The following is a 17,900-nucleotide window of genomic DNA, read 5'->3' on the forward strand; positions in this document are numbered from 1 at the left end:
CACAGTCTTGAGGTTACCACCCTCTTAGGGAACCCCTGCAGACCCCACAGATGGGCATAGACCAGCAGGGACACATTTGGCGGTTACACTAAGTAGTTGGGCATCAGCTTGTGGCTGATAGTCTGGGGGAGGGTGGTATGTGATGGGAGGGGAAGGGGAGAAGAAGCGGTACCTGGAAATTAGGGATGGGGTTGGCGATGGGGAGCCAGGCAGCCCTGGGGTTCTCCTGGTAGCGAAAGGGGCCATTGAAAGCCTGGGAGATGGCACTGAGATTGAAGGCACAGACAGCAGACGCAGCGATGCTGTTTCTGAAAGGCAAGAGATGGTGGGATGCTGCCTTCTCTGGAGGCCTTGGCACCCTCCCCTAAATCCAACCTCCAGCTGTCAAGTCAGTGTGGCACAGCTCCAGGGCTTACTAAACACCTAGGATGAGTCTGGGGCCTTCTGTATCACGGGGCTCTCACAGAAGGAGGAGACATGGTCCTTACCCTCTGGAAACCCTCCAGGAAAAAAGGACCCATGGATGAGAAAAACTGATGGATCCTTCTGTGCTTCTCATCCCCTTCCTTTATTCAGTGGGAGGGCAAATAAAGTCAATGGTTTTCGAACATTTTAGTTCATGGTCCACCGTAAGAAATACATTTTATATGATAACTCAGTATGACACACACATACTATAGACACACACATTTGCAATGCATTTTCATGAAACAATGTATCACCTTACTAAATACATTACAGTCTGATATTTTTTTCTGTCAATTCTGTTTTATTATTTTATTAAGAAAATAAAAACAACAACCTGGTTACCAAACCAGTGTTCTATGCTGCAGCTCAACACCTGCAGCCAGGTGACCTCTCAGATCCCTTTCAGTCATGGAAACAAAAGTTTCTCTGAGTCTGATGTGGACAGTTTGGAGAGAGGATACCAGTACACCAAATGTTACCAGGCTGTTCTCTGCACTTAGTCCCTCTCCCAGATATGTGCCTTTCACTCCCCCTCTGCCTGGTCGCAGCCCCCACTCTCTGCCAGGACACCACACTGTCCCTGCAGCGTGTCCAGTTTCCTCTAATCCATCCTGCACGCAGCAACTGGAGTGACTTCCCAAATGCACATCTGAGCTAGCCCTTGTCCTGCTTCAAACTCTCCAACAACTTCTCCTTACCCTTAGGATAAAGATCAAAACCCTTAAAGCAGTCTACAAGGCCCTCCCGTCTATAATCCGCCCATGCCTGCCCTTTAGCCAACTCTCGTGTCTTTCTCCTCCTCACCCACCAGGTTCCTGCCACACAGGTCTCCTCTCAGTTCCTCAAAAATTTTTTCCCACCTCAAAACTTTGTGCATATTGTTCCCTCAGGCTGGAATGCTCCTGTCCTTTAGTTATTTCCCAGTCATCCTGTAGATATCACTTCCTACAGGAAGCCTTCCCTGATCATCACCCCTCCATAGTGATCATAGCTTCTCTGCACGCTGCCCTTTTCCTCTGGAGATTTTCTTGCAGTTCAAACTGGGCATTTAATAATGACCCTCTCGAGAATGCAAGCCCCTTATGGGCAGAGTCAGGCCTGCTCTTGCTCACTGGCGTGTCTCCCACCCTCACCTCCACTTGACAAGAACCCGGGACACGGAGAAGGCACACAATACATAAACAATTTGCAGTTTATACTAACATTGCTATTTCCCCTTGATGCCTTTCCAGTGACTCCTGCCCTTTGCTCACAGCTGCCTACCTGCTACTGCTGACAGTGGGCTGGTCACTAAGTCCCAGCTGTCAGCTCCCAGCTCATAGCACATGGCTGTGTCGCATGACTGTCCCTTAGCTTGGAAGGCTTCTCTGCTCCAGCTTCCCTGCTTTCCCCTCCCCCTGTCCATCCCCTAAACCATCCATTCTGTGGCTAATCTGGCTCTCATCCAGTGCTGCTAGCTGGGCCCTAGGTAGCAAACACCACTCTCTGCTTCCTATGTTTCTGATGTCCTTACTGGGAACTCTCCTCAGCATGCTGGACAGCAAATTCGTTTCTCAGTCTTTGCTGCCCATTCAGCATTCTCTGTACAAAAGTCACCTGAATGGATCAGCCTATACACAGAAGGAGGCAGCGGAGAATAGACTCATGATCTCAGTGGGGGGTTACCCTTCTAATTCCCAGCCTGTGTTTTCCAGGGCAGTCAGGATTGTGACAAGACTCTGCTGGTTAGATTTGGTGGGATCATGGAGTTCTGAAGTTGGAAGGGTAGAGTCCTCTCTGAGCATCTCCTGTGGGCAGCTGGAGGACCCTCCCAGGGCTGTCACCCCCTCATCAAAGGCAGCCTGCTGCACTTTCATCCCCAGCAAGTTCTTCTTTCATGGAGTCACAATCCAGGTCCTTTTATTTTCCTCACATCTGGCCTAGGCCTGCCTGTCACAGTGACCCAGAACAAGTGCTCACCTCCCTAGAGGCAGTGAGCCACAAAATCCTCAAAGGACCCAGGGCAGAAGGCACGGCCATCCCCATTTTACAGAAAGAAAAACGAAGACAGGGATTTGCCCGAGGCCACCAGGCTGTGAAGGCAGGTCAGAGCCAGTCCCTGACATCCAGGGGAGGGCATGGGGGGAAGGCAAGGACTCACACATTGGTGGTGAAGACCCCGTAGATGAGGTCCTGCTCGGGCAGGTGGAAGGCGCTCTGCAGCTCATTGTAGTAGAAGGGGACCTCGCCCGGGCGGGAGCAGTTGAGCCGGGCCTTCATGAACGTGGTCCAAGTGTCCTCCAGCAGGAAGCGGCCCCCCACATCGTTCTTGCACACGCGGGCCACCCGAGAGTACACAGTGCGTCCACAGTCGTGCTCCACTGCGTTCTCCCGCAAGAAGAAGTACGCAAACAGCCCGATATCATAGGCTGCAACAAAGTTTGGCTCTGGGGACAGAAGAGGAACAAGAGGTGGGTCAGGCCACGAGGGAGGAAGAAGACAGAGCTGGGAGCACTCGACCACTTCCATTTCCTAAGATGAGCATCCTACACGCCCCCCACCAGCTTGGTGACCTGGGGGCGCTAACCCTGTTCCCACCCCCAACACAAAGTGCAGTTACAATGATAGTTAAGATGCATGACTGAGCACTCACCATGCTCCAGACACTGCTGTAAGTACTTTATATGGATTAGCCCATTGGATCCTCTTAACAAGCTATGAGGTACATACTATGATTGTCCCCATATTACAGATGAGACCACTGTGGCACAGAGAAGTCAAGCATTTGCTCAAGGTCACACAGCTCATTAGCGGAGAATCAGGGTTTCAACTCTAAAGGGCAAGAAACTCCTAATACCATTCCCCAATCTCTTCTTTCCTGTAACCTTTCCTCTTCATCAATTCCTAACTCTCTCTCCCCTCACAGTCTGCCCTCCATCTGCTCTGGGTCCTCAGGACATCCGTGATTTCATCCAGAGTCCATCTCTGACTTGCTGTGGTCCTTGCGCAAGTGTCTGCCCCACTCTGGTTGGGCAGAAAGGAAACTAAGGGTGGGCTGGCTGGGTTAGAACCAGGGGAGCCCTAGGGCTGGGTCTCCTTACCATTAAGCCACTTGGAGTTATACTGGGCGGTGCGAAGTGGTGGCCGGCTGCCCAGGCTGCGATAGATAGCGGGGTCCCGACCTGAGAAGTCGATGACCGTGGCAGCATAGAGCTCCCCCTGAGAGGAGATGACGGCAGTGGAGTTGTGGCGTGGGTCATAGGGGCAGCGGGCCACACCATTGATCTTCTCCACCGTCCGGCTGAGGTTCCCCACCTGGGACAATGGGGAGATGCGGCTATTTTCCTGAGACCTTGGGGCTGCCTGTTCTTTCCCTGGAATTTTGCTTTCTCCTGGGTCCCTGGTCTCTCTGGACCTCTCCTTCCCTCCACCTCCTTCTCATCGCCCCCCACAGTCCCTCTGAGGGAGCAGTTATCATGGAGGGCAGAGGCTATTCCCAGAGTTAGGACCCTCCAAGGTGAGGTTGAATTTTGATGAACAATGAATAGTTTTTTAGCATAAGTATATCCCAAATCCTGCATGGGACATATTTATACTAAAATACTGTCTGTTTTTAACCTGAAATTCAAATCTAATTGGGCATCCTTTTTGTTTTGGTTTATGTGCTGAACTGGCAGCTCCATCTGAGGCTGTGTGCCTGAGTGAGAGAACCTCTTAGTGTCCCCCTCTGTCTGCCCGACCCCACGCAGCCCCCACCTGTCTGCTGGAGCACACTGGGGAAAAGGCATTGGTCCCACACATGAACACTTTCCGGCCAGTGACAATCAGGACTCGCACGTAGTTCTGACACTCCTCCTGAAGCAAGAAAGGGGAAGCAATAGAGGGACAAGCTCTCCAACTGCAGAGCTAGGTGTCTTTCCCTCACTCCACTGTGCCACAAATATTCGAGAGCATTGCTCTGCCCCTGATGCGCCCCACTCCAAAGTGGAGGGAGCAACTGTGACTGTCCCCCTCCCCCACCCCTCTCTTCCAGGCCAGCTGTCTGCCTTACCACCCACTCAGATGCTCAGGCTGCCTTCTTGACCACACCAGGAGCCCCTGGCTCATTCAGGCTGGGTCTCCCGTGCAGGTGGCCTCGTGCCCACACAGTGACCCTCTGTCCCCACCACCATGGGCCTTCTGCCAGCTTCAAGCCAGACCCCTGCCTACCAAGGCCACCTACCTCGGTCTTCCCTTTGCTTTGGCAGGAGCGGCGCGTGTCCTCGTTGGAGGCCCACTCTGTGGCCTGTGGGAGGAGCACACAGACATCACACAGCTGTGTCACTCACAGCCAGGGCAGGCAGTGGCCGGGCTGGAGGAGACAGAAAGCTGGGAGATGGCCAGCCATGGCCTGCAGGGTAAGGTTCCTCTCACAGCATCCTTGCGGGCCAGCAGGGCTGCCAGACCTCCTTACCCAGAGACATCCTCTTGGCCCAACACCCTCCACACCTGCTCGGGTTGAGGAGGCCTGAAGTAACAACCCCTTCATCCCCCATCATCCCCATGTGGCTCTGGCCTGGGGCCTCCCCCGCCCTTCCTCCCCGAGGTCAGCTGGGGAGATGCGAGTGGCCAAGGAGGACCCTCAGTCCCACCCCAGGCCCTGAGTAGGAGACAGGAAACATGCCTCAGTTATATACTAGATGTTCCTTAATTGAATGGGAAGCAGAGAGGCTGCCAACCTTAGCTACAGAAGAACAATGTCACCTTCCCACTGCAACCCTGCAAAGTCCTCTATGACTTGCTGCTGGGATGTGGGAGACAGAGACTGGAACCCCCGTTCCTGGTTCAAAAGCTATGTGTGCTTTTTTCCTCTTTATCCCACTGTCTCACTTCCCCTTTTTCACTTGCTACCCTCCGCCCACCTCTGTGCAGGCAGCTTCCTTGTTTCCCTGTAGCATCGCTCATGCTCTATTGTGGAATGATGTTTGGGGGACACAGCTTCCATTCAGGGACCCAGAGGACATTTCGTGTTCTCAAGTGCCCTTGGCATGAGGACAGAGTTGTCCCCACCCAGGAGGCCTCCTTCCCCTGAATCTACTCTGCCTGTACTTCCTGAGACCCCTCCCAGCCACTGAAGCGCAACTGGGGAGGAAAGATACCCTTCACATCCAGGCAATGTCAGCCCCGGAGTGTGGTTCATTACATATTTCTGGGTCACATGTATAAACATGAACTGCCTACCTGTCCTGGGAGAGGGAGCCCTGAACAAGCAGCTCCTCCATGCAAACGAGCAAAAAGAAAAACAAACAAACAAACAAACCACCTGATTTTAATTTCTAACAGAAGCCTTCTAGGCTTGTGGTCACTGTCTACTGAATTCCCAGGGTCTAGGATGTGGGAGGGGAAGGGATGGCAGGAGCTAGAGTGGCAGAGCTGTTCTCTGCTGTCCAAAGTTGCAGCCCCAGAGCCCCTGGGCAGAGGGAGAGCTGACTTTGGCAGACCTCAGATTTGGGAGCTAGGTGGCAAGTTTGGTTGTACCCCCATCAGACCAATGACCAGGCTGGGCTTATTCTGCCACCCATGCCTGAAGTTCAGCCCTCTGCTCCCAGACTTTCCTTGGAGAAAGGCAAATGACCCATGGCATCTGGACACAGAGTCGTGGGCTTCACCTGGACAGGAACAAGGCATCCATCAGCTCCCAAACTGAGCCTGATGTGAGAGGAAAGAGGGACATAAGCAAACTTAGGACCTCTAGGGGCAGAGAAGCGCAAAGACCCACATACACTGCAGATGTCCAGGCCTAAAAGTCTGGACAGTGGGACTGTGCTGCAGGGGGCAGTGTGGACAAAGGGGCTTCACGGGGGCCTTGGGGTCCCTGAGCACAGGGGCATTTCAAAAGGGCCAACTTTATTTCTAAGGGGATGGGAATCCCACTGTGAGGGTTGGGGGCTCATGCGGGACAGGTGTGTACAATCAAAAGGTGTTAGACAAAGTCACATGGAGCTGAGCACTGGGACAGATACTTGATACACCTCTCTCTTCATTTTACAGGTGAGGTAAATGAAGCTCAGAAAGATTGAACAGTTTTCCCAAGGTCACAAAGCTGGTAAGCAACAAACCCAAGATGCAAACCCAGACAACTGGAACTAAGCTCTCTCTGTTACATCGTGCAGCCTCTCACTGTGAGTAGGTTTCTCAAACCAAAAGTTAGAACATATGGCCTGAAAAGAATGTGTATATTTATAATGATTACAGCACAGAACTGGCTTGAGTCATTTTATTTATTTTTATTTTATTTCAAAAATTATTTTTATCAAAGTAATGATGCACAGAGTTGAAAAAGTTAAATAGTATGAAAAAATAATTTAAAAGACTCCAGGAACAACTCCTCTCACACACAAATCCCATTTCCCAAGGACAATTATTTTAGACTCTTTTATTTTTCTATATAAAGAAAGATGAGCGCCAAAGAATTGATGCTTTTGAACTGTGGTGTTGGAGAAGACTCTTGAGAGTCCCTTGGACTGCAAGGAGATCCAACCAGTCCATCCTAAAGGAGATCAGTCCTGAATGCTCATTGGAAGGATTGATGTTGAAGCTGAAACTCCAATACTTTGGCCACCTCATGCGAAGAGCTGACTCATTTGAAAAGACCCTGATGCTGGGAAAGATTGAAGGCAGGAGGAGAAAGGATCAACAGAGGGTGGGATGGTTGGATGGCATCACTGACTCAATGGACATGAGTTTGAGTAAACTCCACTCCGGGAGTTGGTGATGGACAGGGAGACCTGGCATGCTGCAGTCCATGGGGTCACAAGGAGTTGGACACAACTGAGCGACTGAACTGAACTGAACTGATTTTTCTATACATGTTTTTAAAAATCCAATTTCTCAAAAATATGTATCAATCTCAGACTTCATCTTCTGACTTCCTGTTATGGAGGTGAATATTTTTTTTCCACTTACCCATCTCCATTCTCCCCCACCCCTCTCCTCTCGCAGTCCTCCTATTATAATTAGGTAATATAAATTATTTAATATTTTAATATATTATCTAATGCTTTAAAATCAACACCATTATTTATATCATTGTGAAAATTATTCACTGCTACCAACTAGAACCCTAGATTTGACTGAATGTAGGACACCATTGATTGTAATATGAATCATTAAGAAAGAAAACATGCTAGCAAATTCCTTTATTACTTAAATTTTTAATGTAAGCTTATTGGAAGTATTTTTACTTTAGATATATATTTAATCATACATTAATTTTATGCATACAAAAAAGAAAAATGTAAGCAAAATTTATTGAGTATTTTTAAACCTTCTTTGAATTCAGAGTGTTCATCTCTTCTGAGTCACTTTTCTATTCCATCATCAGTGCTCATTTTTTGTTGTTTTGTTTGCTTGTTTTAGACCATCGTTTTATGAACTGCCCAGGAAGCCCATGATGCAGCAATTATTCAAGAATATTTCTCTTTGGTTTCCAGAATTTTCTTCCAAGTTATTGCCCCCACTTGACAGGTTGAGCTGGTGCTTTCTTGATCTTATCAGCAGGTCTCCACAGAAGGTTTCTGACAAACCAAGACTCATAGTCCCTCCTCATATGATCCTTAAATGGTTTGTGAACTGAAATGTCAGTGGCTTGCTGTTGCTGGATGAGCACACCAGGAATAATGACCAAGTTCATGCCTGTACAGTTGGAGACAACTCCATCAAGACTGCAGTCTGACAATGGTGACTGTAAAATGCCTTTATAGAAAGCCGTGGCCTGATTTCAGACTCAGTAAAATGTGAAAACATACGCCTGTGAGAATCAATGAAATATGCCTATTCTGACAAGGTTTCCATTCTTGACCAACATTTTGTTTCTCCTGGGCTGAATAGTCGTCTCGATTTTCTTCATTGGCTTGTTTTGTAATGTACCTACAACTGAATTTTCCCAGATGTCCATCATTCTCTCTCAATGTTATTTGCTAACTATACACACAAATGGTTCAGATAACCTATTAGTTCCCATTGTCTTCCTCCTGCCCCAACCTCCTGCCTCCTGCCCCAGGATGGACTGGTCCTCCTGTTTGGCTGTTAACCTGGGACTTACCTCCTCTCCTCTCCTGTTTGCTGAGTCCCATGTTTCCCTCTTTCTTGAATTATTGGTTTATTTTGGTAGAACACATCTTCAGTATCTTCCTATGAAAAGGAACATGGTAGATCAATTTTTTAAATTCTTGCATGTCTGATTCATTCTATCTTCATACTTGATTGATTGTTTTGGTACAGAATTCTAAGGTGAAAATAATTTTCACTCAGAATTTTAAAGACATTTATTTCTCCATTGTCTTCTAGATTCCAGTGTTGCTATTGAGAAGTCTGGTATAATTCTCAGTCCCCATCTTTTGTAGTGACCTTTTTCTTTTTTTGCTTTAGAAAAGAATGCTAGAAACTTTTCAAATCATCTTTTTGATAACAGTATACTGAATTTCACACTGATGTGCCTTAGTGCAGGTCTCTCTTGGGAACTCAGTCAACCCTTTCAATGTGAAGACTCATCCTCTGTTTTGGCAAATTTTCTTATGTTATTTCATCCTTAATGTCTTCCTTATCTTTTCCTCTGTTCTCTTTTTAGTAACGCTTATTAATCCAGTCCACTGTTCCTTGTGCACTGATCCTCTAGTTTTCTGTTATTTATTTCTCTCCTGCTTTTCATTTCTTGTTTTTTTGTTGTTGTTTTAATTTCTGAGAGATTTTCCTTCAACTTTATCTTCTAATCCTTCAATTCAATTTTTATTTTGCCCAATCACTCTTTAAATTTTCATTTTTTGTTTGTTTTATAAACAAAATAATTTTATATCTTGGAAAACTCTAGTTTTTATTTTTTTATTATTTTTTTAATTTAATTTTATTTTTAAACTTTACATAACTGTATTAGTTTTGCCAAATATAAAATTAATTTTGAAAGTGTTTTCTTGTATTTCTTGAATTATCCCTGTTCTTACAGCTTCCTTCATTCTGTTCGCTTGTTTGTTTTTATCTTTCTCCTTGACTTTAGAGGCGTTCCTCAAATGTCTGGTGAGTTTTGGCTGTTTATATTTAAAAATAAATCACTAAACATTTCCCCCTGAAAGGAATCAAGTTTTCTTGGAGAAACAGCTAATTCCAGATCTAGGGCAGGAAATGTACAAGGTAAGCCTAGAATATCACTTCATACAAATAGAAAGCAATAAAAAACCACCAGGGTCATAGTGTCATAGGAGTCAACTTGAAGAGGCTCCTTACTGGCAAAAGATGGGATAGTCATGAGAGACAACTGCAATAGGTTGAAACATCCACAATGTTTAAAGCCATGAGTCTGTAGTTAAAACAGTAATAAAATATAAAATTCACTAATCATCATTGACAGATACTACAAAGCCTGTTCATTATTTGAAAACTGGTGAATAAAGACAGAATACCAAACATTTATCTTGTCTTTCTGTACAACTGTTTCATCAGGTAATCAAACAGTAGATAAGAAGTTTTTCCTTGTAAAAGTAGTCTGGCTAATGCATCGTAACCTAAAGAATTAATAGATCTAGGTAAAAATCATCAATGACTGCTAACATTAAAAAAAAATACAGAGAAAATCAGATACTATGCACCTCCTAAAAAAATACATGCTAACATCTCTGAAGTAATCTTGCCAGAATCTAAATTGAATAAAGTCTTCACACCTGAGAATCAACCTACAGATGGTACAGGGAACAGAGGAACATGTTAAATTATACCACTTGGACTACAGTCAGCAAAATCCAGACTGTGGGAAACTCTATAGGATAAATGACCAGGTTTCTTCGATAAATAAACTGCACAAAAATAGAAAAAGGAGAAATATTGTTGTAGTCCCATACCCCAGTGGTGAGATTTCCCCTTTCCTGGAGTCTCCAGATTTGAAGACTCACTAGTTGGGCCTTTAAAGAAAGAGTCTTAGTTTTCCTTTCTTGAAGTGAAGTGAAGTGAAAGTCGCTCAGTCGTGTTCGACTCTTTGCGACCCAGTGACTATACAGTCCATGGAATTCTCCAGGCCAGAATACTGGAGTGGGTAGCCTTTTCCTTCTCCAGGGTTCCTTTCTTGGGGAGGGGTAAAATGGAGGAAGGGATTACTGTGTGGGATGGGACAGGAGATCTGGGTTCCAGCTTCTCAATTTAGATAATTTCAACCATGTCCCCCTTTTAGACTTGTATCTCATCCTCACATTCCGCAATACCCAACAGCCCAAATTCTGAGGCCTTCTGGGGAGTCATCTTACTTCTCTGCTATATCTCCCTTTATAAACTGTTCTGCTCCACTACATCGGTTATGATTTGCTCCATCCACTTTCCACCTCCCCAGAATGCATTTAATCTTTTCTCTGCTGACATCTCTTTTGTTCTCTCTGTTATTGCAGATCTGTATCTTTTAAAATTTCTCATTGTCCTTTTAGTGGAATTTTGTGAAGGAATGGAAATAAGATGTGTATAATCAATCGACCACACAGAATGCTTTAAACTAGGAATTCCAGGATAGCAATCCCTAGTAAAGAGAAACTGCACAGTTTTCTGCTATGGGAGAAAGCAGTCAAGAGAGCCAGGAACTGGATAATCTCCTTATAGATTCAACAACTCCCCTGAACACCAGAGACAATGGCTGAACATGAAAACGTCTTAGCATTAAGTCCACCACTCAGCAGAGTTTAGATTTCAAACTCTGGAGCTGCCAGCCTAGTTTGGACAATGTGCAGATAACTAGAAAAGAGCTCAGAATCAGCCTCGCCATCTGCCCAGGCACAAACAAAGCCCCATATGCGTCCTGATGCTTATGTACGTCACAGTCCTCATTTCTGCACTTGCAGGACATGTGGCAGCCCAAGACCATAAATCCATGGCAATTAGGCCTCCAGCCACGTCATCCCCTGGAACTGCTCTGGCACAGGTGGCTCATGATCTCCTGATTGACAAATCCAAGTAAGCTTACCACTCAGCAGCCCCGACACTGTCGGCCACGGGCCACCTTTTCTTTCCCACAGCCAGCTTATGAAGTTACACCGAAAGATAACAAGCACTGGTGAGCTGATTTGATTTCCCCTCCCCCTCTGCAAGCACAGGAGTGCACACACACATACGCACATGCACACACGTCCACACTGCACGCACAAACCCTCCCGTCTCTGCTGCTACCTGCTACCTCCAACCATGCTGCTTGGAGAACTGGGAAGGAAGCTGAGTTTTTCTATTTTTTTGAGGAACAGTAGTTTACACAAATTGTTTAATAGGGGTTAGGTACTTAGAAGTCCTTTTAATGGACACTAGTTTGCATAAACAGTTTGCATTTAGATTTTTATTTAAGGGATGTTAATTATTTAAACTATCAATAAAACACTGCGTTTAAGTTTGGTTAAATCATATCCTGGGGCCACGTGGGAGGAGCAGTTGGCTATAAAGGAGAGTTACAACCTTGAGCATACCCCAGGCAGCAAAGACAGTCGAGGAAGCTGGACTGGGGAGCGGGGAGGCCTTGGCCCAGCCTCGTCCTGTCAGGAAAGTGGTGGAGCTTTTTGGCCCTTAGCTGTTGTGAGCCACTTGTGATAGCAGATGCTGAAAACGTATAAAAAGGGACCCAAAGCCCCAGGTAGGGCAGTGGAGGAGCACTCAGTGAAGTCCAGCTTTTATGGTCAAAAGGCAGGGCTTTCTCATCAGAGGACAAACAAGGAGACCAGAGGCTGTGGTCTACCTCCAGCCTGGTCAAGGTGATGCTGGACGGCCCCCTCCAACTTCTCTGTTGTTCCCTCCTCTTTGTGGCCAGGTCGGTCCCCCTATGGTGGAGAGGTGAGGATGTGAACATGAAATGCATTTATTTATCTCCTAGGTTCTATTACAAAGAATCCAATCTGAACTCCTGGATTCAGGCCCCTAAGATACACCCTGGGAAGGTGGTAAAACCAGTTCCTGGTGCACTTGTGGCTGGTGTGCAGGACCCTTCAGAAAAGCCCCTGAGGTGCAGTCCCTGCCTCAAGCGTGAGTGATGGAGCTGGAAGAAGATATCTCCATGGTGAGATCAGATCCACTCAGAGCTGAATAAACCAAACGCCAGGCCTCAGCATCAAGCTAGACAGTCCTAACATCTAGTAAGGTAGGGTATCCAGGACCTGTGGGTCAGCTGTCAAGGACACCTGCGGAACCCAAACCAGTTGGGCAACATCTATGCTGCCTAAGACAAGGGCCCTAAGACAAGGGCCTTCTTAACATCCTAGAGCAGTGCTTCCTACATCTGGCTGCACATAGGAATCATCTGGGAGCCTTTAAAAATCCCAGTGCCCAGCCATACCCTAGAACAGAATCTCTAAGGATAGGATCCAGGCATCAGTGCTTTTTTAAAGCTCCCCCAGTGATTCTAGTGGGCATCCAAGAGAAAACCTGTGTCTAGAGCCAGGCTAGCTCCAGTCAACTCCTGGTTTATGCTACTCAGCTCTGCAACCAGAAGGCAAATGGCACCACTGTGGTCCAAGCCTCCGCTAAACCCTCCAGGGTTGTCTCCTTTCCACCTCTAGGGGTCACCTTCACACAGAAGACAATGTGCCCGGTCCTCTTTGGAGCTGTGTGATGCTGTGACTCTGTAGGTGTCTGCCACCTGAAGATCAATTCCTGTCTTCTCTCCATCCCCACTCTGCGGTCTTAATTCAGTTCTCCCCATCAATCACCTTACTGCAGTTTCTCCTAACTAGCTCCTCCACTAATCCATTCTCTGCACGGGACCAGGTGATTGGAACACTAAACATAATCATATCACTTTTCTGCTTAAACCTTTATACCTTCAAAATAAAATATGGATCCCTCTGAAGACCCTCTGTGGTGCAGCCTCTCTCATCCTGGGCCTCATCTCCCATCGTTATCCCACGCCCACCCCGTGATCCTCCCATACTGCCCCACTCTGTGCTTCATGCTACTTCACATCTCTGTCTCCTTGTGCCTCGGCCACCACTGCAGCCAGCATGCCCCACTTCCTACATGCCTCCCACAGCACTGTCATTATTTCTGTGCATCTGTTTCCCTTTCCTCACTTGGCTCCCAGAAGACCTTCATTTGCAGACCATGGGAGCTTAATAAAAAACCAACTGCCTGGGCTCAGGAAAGGACCCCTGGATCTACTTCCTCCCACCCACTTTGGACCATCTCTGCACTGGCTTCCCCTAGACCCTGGCCTGTGGGGCTTGGCATCTTGTCTTCATTTTTCATGAAAGCCTCTTGGAACCTAGGCTCTGGATGGGCTCCTTTGACTAACCAAGCAGGCAGGCCGTGGGATGCTGCCTCTGGGAATTTACTCTACCTTGCTCCAGCCCAGGCCCCAGGAACATATCCCATCCAGTAAAGGAAATCATTTATAATTTATGTGCTTGCTCCTTGAGGCAAGGCCTGAGCGTGATTCACCTTTGGATCTCAAATACTAGGACTGCACCCAGTTTTTAGTAGCTTTTCAGTAAATGTTTACTAATGTTTATTATAAATAGATAAATGGCATTTCTTTTCCATTTTCTCTAGTTCTTCCTGGACTTTCCCTTCTGAAGTTCACATGTTTTTTTCTTTTTGCTCCCTTATGCCTCCTCTCTGGCTACCAGCTGCAGTGGCCCTGGAGGTCTAGAACAGTTTCTAGAAGAAACTAGACCAGAATATCACACTTGCTCACCAAGGAGTTCTCCCCTTCTCCAGCTTCCCTTTGTAGTGAAACCCTATACTAAATAGCCCCATATGCTAATAACCACTCTCTAATTAGATTTTGTGTATCACTCATCATGCTTTTTTCTGGCTGTACTGTGAGCCCTAGAGGCCGGAGATCAGTGTGTCTATAGCCCCTCTGCCTCCGGCTCACTTGGGATACACAGTAAGCACTCAGTGAACTCCCCATCACTGGAAACCAGCAAGCCTCCCCTGGACACAGGAACTGAGCCTCTCAGATGCAGAGATGGCCTTCCTTTCTCTAGAATGTTCAGCCTCTGCAGAGACGATTTGGCATCTGTTTCTCAATCTGGTATAAATGTTCTGGATCAAGGAGTCCCATTAAAATGCCTCCCAAAGCACTTAGGGAATTATGCTTGGGGAGTCCTTCTTGGCAGCAGATAATAAATCAATCACAGCTCAGTGAAAATGCTAAGCTAGAATGGGATCACTCAGGCCAAGCTAAGAAAGCAACCAGGGATACCCTTTCCCTCAAGGCCCAAATGCAGAGACCTTCCTGTGGATTTAGGCTCTGCACTTAGAATGACCAGCCGTTCCAGTTTGCCCAGTACTGAACTGCTTCTAGTGGAAGTCCTGCCCCCTGGAGCCCCTCAGTCCAGGCAAACAGGAGCCCCCAGCTCCTGTTCTCACAATGCAGGAGCCCCGTGTGTGCCCCTATGTTTATGTGGCTGCGACCCCCACTCCCAAATACCTTCCCAGCTGTCATCCCGACAGCTAGGGTGAGTCCACAGCCGCTGACAGGAGCACTATGTTCCTGTTTTCAACCCTAGGGGCTGAATTCTGAATCTCGCTCCTTGTGCTGCCCTGGCCCCAGCCCCTAAACACCAGGGAAATTACAGGGAAGGGAAGCAAATATACCTGAAGGAGGGAGACATTGGCAAGGCTGAGTCTGAAGAGGTAGTTCCTGTGAAAACAGAAACAGAGGTGGTAAGTCAGGCTGGCTCTACAGGCAGGTCCCCAGGAAGTGGCTTTCTGGCTCCTGCCTCTGGGTGCCAGGACTGGGTGCCAGGATGGAGTGCCAGGACTGGGTGTTGGGACTGGGTGCCAACTGCAGAGGGCTGATGGTGGGCGAACTCCAGGGAGAGCTTTACCTTCATTAGCTCATTTAATCTGCACAGCCATCCGGGGAGCAGAGAGAAAATGCCATGTTACAGGTGAGGAAACATCTGGGGTAAATGGACCAAGTCAGAGAGACAGTATGTGGAAGAGGTGGGATAGAAACCCAGACTCATGTGCCCCTGGAGGCCCACAGGCACTGTGGGTGGACCTGGAGGGTGGCAGGACCCCCAGCTCAGAGAACCGCATGGAAGTGAATACGGGCTCACAGAGTAGACCCTGCTGCAGAGACAGGGAGAATTCCACTTGCTGGGGGCCTCCTGAGGGCCTCAGTGTCCGCATCTGTAAAGTGGAGACACTGACGCCTGTCTTCCTTATTTCATAAGACCCATGGAAAGAGGAATGGTGTGATGCATGTTAAAAGGCTTTATTAATGTCAAACAGATGTAAAGTTTTGGTTTTTCCTAAGACTTTTCTTTCCTTCTTATATCTTCTTTTGGCTGTTCCTCTTTTGGTTCCTGAAGTTTTTGGAATAACTGCTTTAGAAAGTTTTGGCCTACCTAAGCTGTGCTGAGAAATGAGAGGAAAGGTTGTGGAATGGGCCAGAAACAGAGGGAGGGGCCCCTGCTGAATGGATCCAGGGGCCTGAAGGAGACACCTCTGGCTCCAAGCCCAGGACCCACTCGGCTGTTTGCTGTTCTGGTGGGCCTGGCCAGGGGACCTTGGCTTCAGGCCTCCAACATCCCTCCCCAGGCCCCTCACCTGCACCCACCCACCCAGACTAGGGACAGATGGGCTCCAGCTTACGGCTCTGTCCCAGCCGTCTGCTCAGGTAACACAGGCATCTGCTCACAGCTTTAAAAAATTAAGGGAAACACTGCATCACTTTATTCATTTTTATCCCATCAAAAATCATTCATCACAACTTGAAGTTTGCTCTTCTGGGAGATGAGAACAGAGAGAAATCTCTATAGCCTGACCACCCCAAACCCTTTATGGAACAAGGCGGGGTATAAATGAATAAAAAATTTCCCTACCCTGAATTCCAGAGGCCCAGGGTGTCCCACAGAGAAGTGCGAGACTGTCAGGCAGAAGAGAAGGAGGAAGGAAGGATGATCCTAGAAAAAGGGTTCTCTGCAGGCATAACCAGGCCAAGGTAAGGGGGGAGGAGTGGACCAGGGAGGACAGGGTGAGCACAGGCAGGAGACGTAACCCTCCCAGCTTTCTGGTCCATGCAGTGGGGATCATCACAGGACCTACTGCCTGGGGTTAGTTATTGTGAAGATTAAATGATTTATTACATGTTTCACATATCTTACAGGCTTCCCTGGTGGCTCAGATGGTAAAGAATCTGCCTGCAATGCAGGAGACCTGGGTTTGATCCCTGGGTCGGGAAGATCCCCTGGAGAAGGGCATGGCAACCCACTCCAGGATTCATGCCTGGAGAATCCTATGGACAGAAAAGCCTGGTGGGCTACAGTCCATGGGGTTGCAAAGAGTCAGAAAGAACTGAGTGACTAACACTTTCACTTAGATATTTTACCACATATTTGATACATAAAATAGTGCCTGGGACATGCGGGGTACAGAATGAATGGCCATTTTCAAAATGCTTCCACAAGGTCAGAGCAAAGGCATCAGGATTTATTTATTTGTTTATTTAAGGTCTAGTTGATTTACAATATAGTAGTTTCAGGGGTACAACTTAGTGATTCAGTATTTTTCTAGATTATACACCATTTAAAATATTGGCTTTATTTCCCTGCACTGTACAATATATCCTTGTAGCCTATTTATTCTATACATGGTAGTTTCTCTTAATCCCCTACTCCTATCTCGCCACCACCACCCCTGCCTTTTTCCCTCTCCTCACTGGTAGCCACTAGTTTGTTCTCTATATCTGTGAGTCTGTTTCTGTTTTCCTATATTCATTCGTTTTATTTTTTAGATTGCAAATATAAATGATAACATTCAGTGTTTGTCCTTCTCTGTTTCACTTATTTCAAAGGCCTCAGGATTCTAAAGGCTACATGTAAAACTGGTGTACCCTGAATCAGGTGGGAAAATGGCATTAATGCCAGCTTCCTGACCGCAGTGCTGTACCGTGGGTAGGCAAACTGTTACCACTGGGGAAAACTGGGTGAAGGGTATAAGGATGGGATCTCTCTGTATTACTTCTTAGAACTGCAAGTAAATCTACCGTTGCGTGCACGCTAAGTTGCTTTAGTCGTGTCCGATTCTTTGAGACCCCATGAACTGTAGCCCTCCAGGTTCTGCTGTTCCTGGGATTCTCCAGGCAAGCATACTGGAGTGGGTTGCCATTCCCTCCTCCAGGGAATCTTCTTGACTCAGGGATCAAACCTGCGTCTACTGAGGCTTCTGCATTGCAGGTGGATTCTTTACCGCTGAGCCTCCTGGGAAGCCCAAATCTACCATTATCCTCAAATAAAAAGTAAAACAATGGCTGTTTGCTAGGAAAATAAGGTCCATACTCTTAGATACTTGTACATGTAGAGATTACCTCAGAGAGGCCACATAAACTCACACACAGCATGCCTCCAGTCAGGGATCCTACCTAGTATACTGGTGGGGGGCGGCTCTGCTTTTCCCTTTTGTATCTTCTGAATGTTATATCGTAACACATATCTGATACAAAATAATAATTTCAA

General features: G+C 47.1%; 1 protein-coding gene across 4 annotated transcripts in view; it reads right to left on the reverse strand.

Moving 5' to 3' along the window:
• Nucleotides 1-17,900, reverse strand: part of SEMA5B (semaphorin 5B) — a 127,237-nt gene that overhangs the window by 16,457 nt on the left and 92,880 nt on the right. For all 4 annotated transcript variants that reach the window (XM_044942551.1, XM_025285179.2, XM_044942557.1 and 1 more), the window contains 6 exons: nucleotides 15,034-15,079; nucleotides 4,670-4,732; nucleotides 4,204-4,302; nucleotides 3,549-3,762; nucleotides 2,609-2,894; nucleotides 173-308 (listed from right to left, as the gene is read on the reverse strand). In XM_044942551.1, the coding sequence (XP_044798486.1) occupies nucleotides 173-308; nucleotides 2,609-2,894; nucleotides 3,549-3,762; nucleotides 4,204-4,302; nucleotides 4,670-4,732; nucleotides 15,034-15,079 (844 nt within the window). The remainder of the gene's footprint in view (nucleotides 1-172; nucleotides 309-2,608; nucleotides 2,895-3,548; nucleotides 3,763-4,203; nucleotides 4,303-4,669; nucleotides 4,733-15,033; nucleotides 15,080-17,900) is intronic.

The sequence above is a fragment of the Bubalus bubalis genome, chromosome 1 (genome assembly GCF_019923935.1).
Source record: "Bubalus bubalis isolate 160015118507 breed Murrah chromosome 1, NDDB_SH_1, whole genome shotgun sequence".
Classification (NCBI taxonomy): domain Eukaryota; kingdom Metazoa; phylum Chordata; class Mammalia; order Artiodactyla; family Bovidae; genus Bubalus; species Bubalus bubalis.